General features: G+C 47.1%; 1 protein-coding gene across 2 annotated transcripts; it reads right to left on the reverse strand.

The window, feature by feature from the left end:
* Positions 1–936: 936 nt before the first annotated feature.
* On the reverse strand, positions 937–4,617 carry oprd1b (opioid receptor, delta 1b). 2 transcript variants are annotated; one of them, XR_008952411.1, is made up of 4 exons: positions 4,187–4,617; positions 3,078–3,433; positions 2,379–3,006; positions 937–2,347 (listed from the first exon to the last, which is right to left on the reverse strand). XR_008952411.1 is itself a non-coding variant. In XM_057045511.1 (3 exons), the coding sequence occupies exons 1-3, from the start codon at positions 4,438–4,440 to the stop codon at positions 2,477–2,479; spliced, it is 1,140 nt and encodes a 379-aa protein (XP_056901491.1). In that variant the 5' UTR covers positions 4,441–4,617; the 3' UTR covers positions 937–2,476. The 2 variants fall into 2 exon arrangements, 1 of the variants encoding a protein (XP_056901491.1); XM_057045511.1 differs by having other exon boundaries at positions 937–3,006.
* Between the last annotated feature and the right edge of the window lie 6,185 nt (positions 4,618–10,802).

Raw genomic sequence — 10,802 nt, forward strand, 5'->3', positions numbered from 1 at the left:
TAATACTCCACCACTGCTGTTTCAGAACTACTTGGACCCACCATGATACTGGTGGGTCATCCATCAGCGCTGAGGTGCAATTTCCCCAGAAGGGTCTCAGGACACAAAAGTAGACGTTCTTTCTCCCGGGCCGCCAGGAAAACGGTGTCAGAGGTCTGGTTTTGTTTCTGTGTGACCTCGTTCGACTGTCACGCAACGCCGCAAACTCGTTAGCAGTTCGGGGAGACCGGCGCCGCGACTCTGAAGGCTGACAAATGGTGTAATTGTGTTGGGCCAAGCGCGGGAGCTGTTTTCACGGCGATAGGCTGGCAAATTTAATTGCACGGTAAAGTGCGTTCAGATGAACCGCAGAACAAAATCTAAACTTCTGATGCAAAACACTCATCAATTCCTCTGCTCATTTCCTTCACCAGAAACCATTAGCTGCTCTGGAGATGGAGAAGCTCAATTATCTGCGCGGCCCTCTGGTCTATTCCTCCAGAGCTGCGCGGCTGCAAACAATAATGGGATGTTTTGTGGCATGAAAGCAAACAAAGAGGGAACAAAAGCTGTTTCACAAAGAGCAATACAGCAGGTTCTGTAGGGCTTCCCAGACGCGACAGCAGGGCCTGAACAGGCTCGAAGTCCTGACTTCCAAAAGATGCCTCCGTCCAGCCGCGTTCGACTAAATTATTCAGCTCGTTGCTTTCGCGTCTGTCTTGTAAACGGTGAACGTATAGAAAGTGGCATGTATATTTCATAGGAAACTGTCAGACGTCGCCTGCGGGCCTTCTGGTCGCGTGTCGGGGAAAGTGGCTGTGGTGAGGACGTCTTAGTTGTGCCATCGCCCCTGCGTGGACATGCAAACACACCAGAACCTTAAGGACCAAATAGCACATTTGGTAATTGGTAAATTGGTAGTTGCTTAATTTTAAAAATGGCATTGGAGAGCAGAGGTTTGTGATTTGGCTCATTTATTGTACTGAAATCAATCAATTATATTGGAAATAATCATCCATCTGGTCAGCAGAGAGCAAAGATCCCACAGGAATGAGTTTTAAAGCTTCACAGGAAACATCAGATGCATTTCCTGCTGTGTTCTAATCACTGTTTTACACTCCCCACACATAAATATGCAGCTGGTGACTTCTGACTTTCCCAAATGTTCATTTTCGGCCTCATCGACGGCATCATTGATCCCTCGTTAGCTGCTGAAATTCATTAGGGATTCTTGCAGGACCACAAGAGCATAAAAGGTCTGTAACCACAACCACCAAAATATCACAGTTGAGCAAAAATGTTTGATTTTCAGAGAATAATTCAAAACGAAAGCGAGAGAGACACAGAAGCTGTCATTACACCTGCACAACAACACCGCCACCTGTGCTGGAACACCATAAAACACACAAAGATCTCTGTACAGAACAGCAGAACGGCGTTAAGGTTACACACTTGTTTCCAAAAGTGCTTGTTTCAGAATCCGACGGAGAACATCACTCGGGACATTCACAGGGAGCTGTAAACACACACCACGCGATACAGCAAAGCTCAGCGTGGCAGCACATTCAGAAGAAGTCACATTGTAGATAATATGCTGTTAGGAAAAGATAAAAACAGTCTTGGAGGAGATTTTACAGCGTTTTTCTCACACAGCAGCGAGGCTTCGATCTGATTCAAAAAACGTTCAGTCAAATATCCAGGTGAAAGTGGCTGGAAATTAGTCCCTTCGAAAAGCTTTAGGTTCTTGGCTAATGCGTTTTTCTTGACTTCAGTATGACCTGACCCCCACCCCCCCACCCCAAAACTCCCACTCGTCAATACAGCCTGACATTCCTGTGCCATCCCTCTCTTCTATATCATTACAGACATATTTTTCCAGGTTTTCAAGGCCCCTGTCAGGATACTAATGGTGAGAAACGTAAAATAGAACCTTTCCAAACTGAGCTTTCTGTCCCTTTAAAAAAGCGGTGCTTCTGAGAGCGGGCATTCATCTCGCTGGAGTGTTTCACCACTTAAGAGCCACCTTTCTTTCTCTCCTTTGGTCCACAACTCTGGATTTTGATGTGATGGAGGCGGCTTTTGCCCCAGTACCAGTGCGCTGGTAACTGGACAATGCTTCTTGATCTTCTTGTCCTGCTGCTTTTCCATGTTTTTGTTCAAACAGAAGCAGCAGAAAAGACTTTGAGTAGAAAAGACCATCAGTCTGACTAAGGTCATCACGCAGTGGCGTCTTTGTCCATCATTGTCCTTGACGGTGTGTAGGACCAACGTCCTGCCTGACAACCTGATCCTGTTGCCACCTTTGATACACAGGGTCACGACCCCTACATTTCTTGTCTGGGAAGGATGTGAAGCCCTCCAATCCTTCCTTCCACCTCTTGTAGGCTGAAAAACAGTACTTTGAGGACACGTCTCAGACCCCTGTGGTGGTGAACTGCGTGACGTCCGTCGGAGGGTCACTCTGCACCGCCCCCCCGCCGCTCCGGTTCAGGCCTAGTCAGTCCGAGGGCCTCCCCGTCCTCGCGGGAGCGCAGACAGAGACGGGCTCCCGCGTGGTGTTGCGCGCCCTGGAGAAGCTGTTCTGCTCCCGGTTGGAGCAGTGGGGCAGGCAGAAGTCCCTGAAGCACCTTTTGAAGTTCTCGTCCAGGAAGGCGTAGAGGACCGGATTGAGGCTGCTGTTCATGTAGCCCAGGGCGATGCAGAGGTGCCAGGTGGCCATCACCAGCAGGCTCCTGTGGTCGATGAACACCACAGTCCTGACGATGATGAAGATGTGGATGGGAGTCCAGCAGATGATGAAGGCCGCCACCACCACCAGGACCATGCGGGTGATCCGCCGGAGGTTCCTATCCTTCTCTTTGGAGCCAGACAGCAGCCGGACTCTCTTGAGCCGCAGGATCATCAGGCCGTAGCAGACGGTGATGACCAGGACGGGAACCACGAAGGCGAAGATGAACACGCAGACCTTCAAGGTTGTGTCCCAGTACTTTTCTGGTTGAGGGAACCTGAGCATGCACATGGTGCTACCTGATGAGTGAGAACCAGAAGTTAGGGCGTCCGCGTCAGCGAGTGCAGCCGCCCCGCGTCGGATCGCTCACCTTTATCGGACACCCTCGTCGCCGCCATCATCATCACGGGGACTCCGACGGCCGAGGAGAGGATCCAGATGCACACGTTGATGATTTTGGCCTTGGCGGGCGTGCGGAAGTCCAGCGCCGTCACCGGGTGACAGACGGCGACGTAGCGGTCGACGCTCATCATGGTGAGTGTGAAGATGCTGGTGAACATGTTGTAGTAGTCGATGGCGATGACCACTTTGCACAGCAGCTCCCCAAACGGCCACGTGCTCATCAGGTACTTGGCGCTCTGGAACGGGAGGGTGCTGGTTGCCAGAGCGTCGGCGAGAGCCAGGTTGAAGATGTAGATGTTGGTGGCGGTCTTCATCTTGGTGTACCTTGATGTTGGAAAGCAACACACAGAGTTGTGCACCGTGGCGTGCAGAGAACACAAAGAGTGACGGTAGATGTCATTCAAGTGCTTTACTGTTTCTCAAAGCCTGCGGCCCCTCGATTCCAGGGTTCTTTAGATTTCTCGGCGTTGCCTGAAAGCCACATGAGCAGTTGGAATTTCGAATTTCATTAAACCCACAGCAGCGACGAGAAAAGACAAAATGATCACGGATCCTAATCTGCCTCTGCGTGGGGGGCTTTTATCCACCCTGTTGTTCCGAAAGCAGCAATCCAAACTGCCGCCACTTGCTTCTCACCTCGCTGGGGCTGTGAAGAGCAGGCCGGCTGATTGACCACCCCCCCCAACGCCACCTCGGTCTCATTTAAATGGTGTTACTTTGGCAACAAATCAAAGAGAGAGTTGCGCTGTAATTGACAGTATGAAAGAGGGGGAGAGGGAATTGGTTCTGCGAGGGGCTGCAATCACTGCTCCATCGAGGGAAACGACGTTTCCACTGGCAACAATCAACGCAGTGCAATAATTTTAATGGAAAAATACACAATGAGTCTGTGTGTGTGTGTGTGTGTGTGTGTGTTGTGTGTGTGTGTGTGTGTGTGTGTAGTTGTAGAGGACCACCATAAAGCCAAGCATCGTTCTTTTTTACATCTTTAAATGATAGAATTCTGACAAGACTTCTCACAAACTCTTTTGGCCCTTTTCTCCCTGATCTCCATCCTTGCCGGGTGCCCTGCCTTACCTGACCACGCCAAACATGACCAGCACGTTTCCCAGCAGTCCCACCACGCAGATGAGGGAGTAGAGCGCCGTGATGCACACGGCGATGATGAGGCTGGCAGCGTCCCTGGCCTCAGCCTCACTGGTCCCGTTGGTGCCGGGGTTCGCCCGCAGCGGCTCCTCGGGGGACGCCGAGTCGTTGAAAGGAGTCGAAGACGCCGAGAGGTGCTCGCTGAAATCCCCGAGAACGTCGGAGAGCCGGGTGGTGAACTCCATCTCTGAGGTCCAGGAGAAGCTGCAGAAGAAACGGAGACTTCCAGTCCGGGCGGAGAGGCAGGAAAATGTAACTCCTCACAGCAGAGCTCTTTCCATGTCTCTGTCTCTGCTTCTTTCTCCCTCTCACACACTTTCTCTCCTTGACTCTGCCTCTCTCTCTCTCTCTCCATCTGCCTCTCTCTCTCTCCATCTGCCTCTCTCTCTCTCCGTCTGCCTCTCTCTCTATCTGTGTGTACACACTGACGCACAGAGCGAGCGCGCTCGGAGAGAGACAAAGGGGCCAACTCTAACCCCGCCTATAGAGATAACCTTATCAAAGTAAACCAATTAACTCCGCTTTATCATATTATTTAATCACCCCTTTAGTTTTAATTAGATAAAAGTAGGAAAGAAAAGTCGCACCAGCAAGCTCGATGTCCCCACAAGGTGTGAAATTGCAGTTTGCAACTCAGATTATCGAGACTTTCCCCTCAGCGGCGCCTGCTCGTGCCCCGGGGAGCATCTCCTCTGCTCAGCTCCGTGCACGTCTCCACCTGCCCCCCCACGGTCTGTTCCGCTCAAAGCAGAGCAGGTGAGGTCATGCCAGCCCCCACCACCACCACCACCACCACCACATACAAATACTCACTGAAAGACTTTTTTGTTTGTGTTCCGTTCCAAAGACGTGTTCCTCAGGTTGGCATTAAGACTAATCCTGCAATTCAAGAACTTGTGAAGTTCATCTCTCCCCAACAATATGAGTCAAATTAAAGATATTATAACTACCTCTTGACTATATTCCAGATTCTACTCGAGAAGACATCAAAGAGGCAGCTAAATGATCTTGCTTGTTGGGGGACATTAATTTGCCACCCTTTTCCAGAACCTTTTGTAGGCTGATTTCTATCCCTGTTATCTGGGTAAATGAAAGATCAGCGCTTATTGGAACACGTGTCTCACCTGTACCGCCGTCACACGTGTCGTGCACCTGATAACTCTCCCCTCTCACCATCAACCCACCTCCGCACACAAACGCAGCTGTGCGAGAAAAAAACCCGCTGTGTTTTGCAAACAGCACCGATGGTGGTGTGAAGAAACGGATGACCTGGACCAGCTGCTCCTGATATGACGCCCAGTAAATCCTCCACCCTTTGTAAAAATATCGGCGCTTTTGTGCAGATATGTACCAGTAAATGTCAGCATTCACATCCGTGGAGTGAATGTTAGCATGGAGCCGCCTGCAGCCCCGTACAGCGAACAGGAGAACCCATTAAGACCCTGCAGGCGCCTGCACATTTCTGCTGTTGGAAAAGATGCCTTTAAATCCTCCCGCTGGTGCCTTTGTTCTGTTTGTAAAGCACAGTGTCGTGCACTCGGTGATGTTGACCTTTAGGCGTCCGCCAAAACTCGGATTGTCTGAAAACACTTAGAGGTGGTTGTGAAGAACTATAGAAAAGCTGCTCGTCATATTAGGCGGAGACACAAATTCCTATCGCACTAAGGTTTGTTTTGGAGCTACATGCTTGTATGTTGTGCCTTTATAAGGAACGAATATTGTGGTAAAGACATGTGTGAGTGTAAATGTCTCGGCCCCCCCATCAGCAGACACCATCTGCCCAAAATTTACCAAAGGAATGAATGAAGCACAGCCAGGATGATCAGAAAAGCCTTTTGCTGCTTTCAAGTACCACACCCGAGATAGAAAAAGGTTAACAGCGACGTTTAAATACAGGAAAATATGGCCACACTTCTCACTGGGGCTCAGAGCCTGGCAGAGAGGACAATACATCTCTTAAGCCTGGCGCTAATATGGAGGAAAGGCCTGACACAGATGGCAGATGGTGGGAGGCAGTTGGTGGATAGGCAACAAGTTCAAGAGCTGCGCAGTTTATCGTTCCCTAATCTGTTTTACCTTTGACAGCCTTGGCATAACTGTGTATTATTTCAGCCATTCAACACTTAGATTGGAAAATATTGCCTTTTTTTTGTGAAGCCAGACTCAAATCTGTCAGCCTGGCTTCTCTCACAATATCCTCACATCTAATGTGGTGGAAAAACAGAGCCGTTGGAAAGAAAGCGAGGTTTCTGATGGGTTTTTGTAGAACAATAACACATGTTTGCTCAAACAAAACTGAGCCTCATCCTGCCACACGCGCTCCTCTCTGACCCCTGACCGTTGAATTTACCTCCAGAAACCCCGTAAGACCCAAACTGACCTGATCACGGAGTTCCCAACATTAGCGGGTTGGTTCAAATCCCTCCATCTCATCAAAGCGGTGACTCACAAGGATATGAAAGAGTGTGAGATAACAGAGTTTGTACGGTCTTTCCATCTGAAAACCCAAACACATGGGTGTAAGCCTGTGTGTGTGTATGAGTGTATGTTTAGCTCCAAGATGAAAGAAAACATTATTTCATTGTATGACAGGTGATGGTTGGTTGTGATCACTGGCTGCACAGTGTGAACAATTAATGTGTACAAATCCTGTTGTAAAGGTGTGTGTGTGTGTGTGTGTGTGTGTGTGTGTGTGTGTGTGTGTGTGTGTGTGGTGTGTGTGTGTGTGTGTGTGTGTGTGTGTGTGTGTGCGCGCATAACAGGATGCAGTATAAATACTATTAATTGAGTTAGGTTACAAAACACAAGGGGGCGTGGCCTTAATGTTATCTAAGGCTTTCCACAGAATAAACGTGGAGCTAATTGTTGCTCCAGCCATCGAGACCGACCTCAGAAAAACTTTTTATTTTACCTCCACGAAAGAACGAGAGAAAAGTCCCAACCAAGGGGCCAACCTTCTGTTTCTAAATGTCTAAATGGAGTTAATGTCTCTGTTGCCTTGCCTTGGCAACCATCAGGAACACCTCAGCGGCAACAGCAGTCGTGGCAGCAGAAGGTGCGTAATCCCTTTTATTGGAGGTCACAGGTTTCATTAATCATCCACCTCTCTCCTCCCGAAGGCCAAAGCAAACCCTGATGCTGACAAATAAACCGTCACCACACCGCCGCCGCCACTCTGATGCCATAGCGCTGATCAACAGCCGTCCTCCACGTCAACGATTGTCCACCCGGGACGGACGGGAGGCTCTGAGAGCACATAAACTCCCAGAGTTTAATTTTGAGTTCCAGGTGGGACAATAGCAGATGCGGCTGCTGCAGGACGGATGGTGACAGGATCATCTTTGCCCCCCCAGAGCATCTGAAAACACCCCAACACCCCACGTCTGATGGGCCGTATCGCGGTTTTTTTCAGCCAACAATTTTTGCCACCCGCACGCAGACCTGTTGGTACGACAGCTGTGGCTCTCTGACACAGAACACATGATGGTTCTGTAAGCACACTAGCAGTACTCTCCAGCCCACTGGACGCCCACAGAAGCATTACGGCGCCTCTCTGGACGGCGGGGGGAAGCGGCAGGCCATTTAAACTGGGCTCTGATGGGGCAACGAGCCCAGCTGCACGGCTTCAACATCTGAGATTCGAGTCAGTCTGAATTGATGTTATATCCCCTCATTAGATTTGGGCTGGCTACCAGCAGCGCGCCATCATTATTTGGGGACTGTTGTCACGGCACCATTATCTGACAACCGCCCCCCCCGCTGAACTGTGTGTGGCAGAAGAAGCAGCTCGACCTTTAGGTGCGCTGCTTCGGTTTCGCCAGACTGATTCAGATAGACAGGAACTATTATTATCATAAAAATATGCATTCTACTAGCAAAGTGAGGACATTTTGGTTGATCCTTACAGCTTTAAAGGAATGTTAGGGAAGGATAGGGTCAGGGGTTTAATGGGATATTTAGAGTAACGAGCTGGTGAATATATCAATAGAAGTCCTCACAAGGATAGAAATAAAAGACTGTATGTGTGTGACTTTGACGTTGAACATGTTCTATTTAATCTCAGAAGAAAACAAAGGTTAAAAAACAGAATAAATCAATAAAATCATCTTCAAGCCAGAGAAATAAACATAACTGTACTCTGTTGGGGGGTGGTGGGGGGGGTTATGGCTTCATTAATAATTGAATGAATTATTAATCTGTACTGTTGGTATGATACTTATGGCTTGATTTGCATCCATGTGTTCACTTTAATGTGAAGGCGCTGCAAGAAAATTCATCTTATTTTGTTTATCATATGTGGTCATGTTGTTCATTCCTGTTGCCATTTATTTACGCTCATTTATTTTCCATAAGGAAAAACACAGGTCCCTAATTTAAAGGAACATTATTACATTTGTCTCTCATTCATTTCCTCTTTTGGTTCTGCATGAAACATGGTTCTAATTTGATTTTTGCTGTGGCAAAACATCGGCAAAAACTTGTTTTTCACAGTTGTTGCCATAGCAACTCCGCAAACACTTAAGGGGGAACATTTGCCTGCACGCAGACTCCCTTTAGAGGATATTTTTGTGCAATCTTCTCTTTATAAAGAATCATAAGTAAACGTAGTCGTAACCCAATCAAAGAGTTAAAATACTGTCCTATCAACCCAAAGAGCATCAGCACATTTGAAGGGGGATCGTTGCTCTGCTCCTTCAGTCATTTTTGTGCCATGAGATTAATAACAGGTTCATTTATGCAGCAGTCGTTTGTCTTGGCCTGGATCTTAATTAGGATCGTTGTTTTTTTTGCATATGTTTATTGTCTGGCAGCTCGCGGATGATAACGGAGGCACGCTGGCTTCATGTAGAGAAGTCAAACTGACAAAAAACAGAGCTGCTTCATTAATTAAATCTGGCATTGGGGGTCCTCTTCGGGGTGGTGCGAGACGGCAGGAGAGGTTTAATTCTGCTTCTGCTGTTTGTTTTCTCAGGGATTAAAGTGCACGACCGTGCACAGTAAGGATGATAATCGGTGAATCTGCTGATTATATCACACTACAATTCCATTTCTGCAGAAACGGCGGGAGTGATGGGGGGTGGTTGGGGGGGTTGCTGATTTCCTACTTGAGCAGATTGAGCAGAACAAAATTCTACTTTAACTGGGGGGACAAAAAAAGATGGAAAAGTTGGAAAGTGCAGCTCTGCGTGACAGGATGAAAATCAATTGAAACTCAAACCACCACAGAGAAAACACTGATAGCTCAAAATTAAAGTTTAGGTTTAGGTTTTAAAATCTTTGCTATTAATCCACACAAGAGATTGATGATTAATTGGTTGATTGATTTTTATTTTGAACAAGCAAATAAAGACATAATTAACAGACAAATTGTTCCACTTGCTTTTAATTACACTTGCTGTGTAATATAATTTTAAAAAGGAGCAGGAAGACGTAAATACTGATAGAATTCTACTCCTCAGATAGTTTGTTCGGCAATCTCACTCGCTCCCATCCCACTAATATCGTTCTCTGTGCGGGAAGATTTCAATGTCAATACAACCTCTATATATGCAGATGATGTGATTCTCATTTTCTCCAATTCAATTTCTTCCCTTCAGGATTTCCAAACACTGATTGACCCTCATTTCAGATGACCTCAACACTCAAACATTCAAGGTTCGAGCATCGTTACCAGATATCATATTCTATTTTAGCAATTTTAAATCTCTCCTATTTCTTTAATGTAATAAAAAAGATATTTTTTTTTTTTTTTTTTTTAAATCATCAGGGTGATGTAAAACAACTGCAGGCACATATTTTAATAAATTTAAAATATAAATTTAACTTTTTTTTTTTTTTACTAATGGCAGGACAAATGGACAACACATAGCAGACACATACCAACACAATAACTGGATGATGAGGACCATATTTTTGTGGATGTAAATGTAATTCAGACTCAGCTGAACGTTAGTGAGGGACACAAAATGACATCACCCTGCTGAGGTCAATGTAGCTTAGCTGCACCACAGTGTGAGAGGGGCCCCGCACCTACCAGGATGAGCAAGATGATGCTACAGATGGTGCCATTCCTATGTGTTAAAAAGAAATGAAGAGGGATGTGGCGCTGGAAAAGAATCCTGCCTGGAGTGAAAGTGCAGCCAGTAAAATGTGTCCCAGACATGAATACCGTGGGCTGCCTTTGATGTCCTTCTTACTGTGTCACTTTGAATTTGATGGTAAAATTCAGCCTTGAGTAAAATTGTCGCCCTTCTCGGTCCCTGAAGACACTTTTTGACACATCTTGTCTCTTGCTTAAGTGCAACATTGATCAACCTCAATAATTCAGATGCTGCTTCATCTTTCTGAGCAAATGCTCTCCGAGGCTGGCAGACTTAATGAAAGTGAAGCACGTAGATGCTCCCAGAGCTGCAGTGGTACATAGCTGGAGTAAACTCCAGACGGGGATTATTTACCCAGGTCTCCGCAAGCGCCGACAGAAATTCCCAGGATTACGATCTTGTGGATGAGATGAAGCTGGAGTGAGCTACTTGAGTTGTGGAATTCC

This window comes from Takifugu flavidus, chromosome 10 (genome assembly GCF_003711565.1).
Source record: "Takifugu flavidus isolate HTHZ2018 chromosome 10, ASM371156v2, whole genome shotgun sequence".
Classification (NCBI taxonomy): Eukaryota; Metazoa; Chordata; class Actinopteri; order Tetraodontiformes; family Tetraodontidae; genus Takifugu; species Takifugu flavidus.

Coding starts and splice junctions, on each gene's coding strand:
- oprd1b (XM_057045511.1), bottom strand. CDS start 4,440: ATGGAGTTCACCACCCGGCTCTCCGACGTTCTCGGGGATTTCAGCGAG. Junction 3,434..4,186: donor GTCATGTTTGGCGTGGTCAG/GTAAGGCAGGGC, acceptor TCCAACATCAAG/GTACACCAAGATGAAGACCG. Junction 3,007..3,077: donor GACGAGGGTGTCCGATAAAG/GTGAGCGATCCG, acceptor CTCACTCATCAG/GTAGCACCATGTGCATGCTC.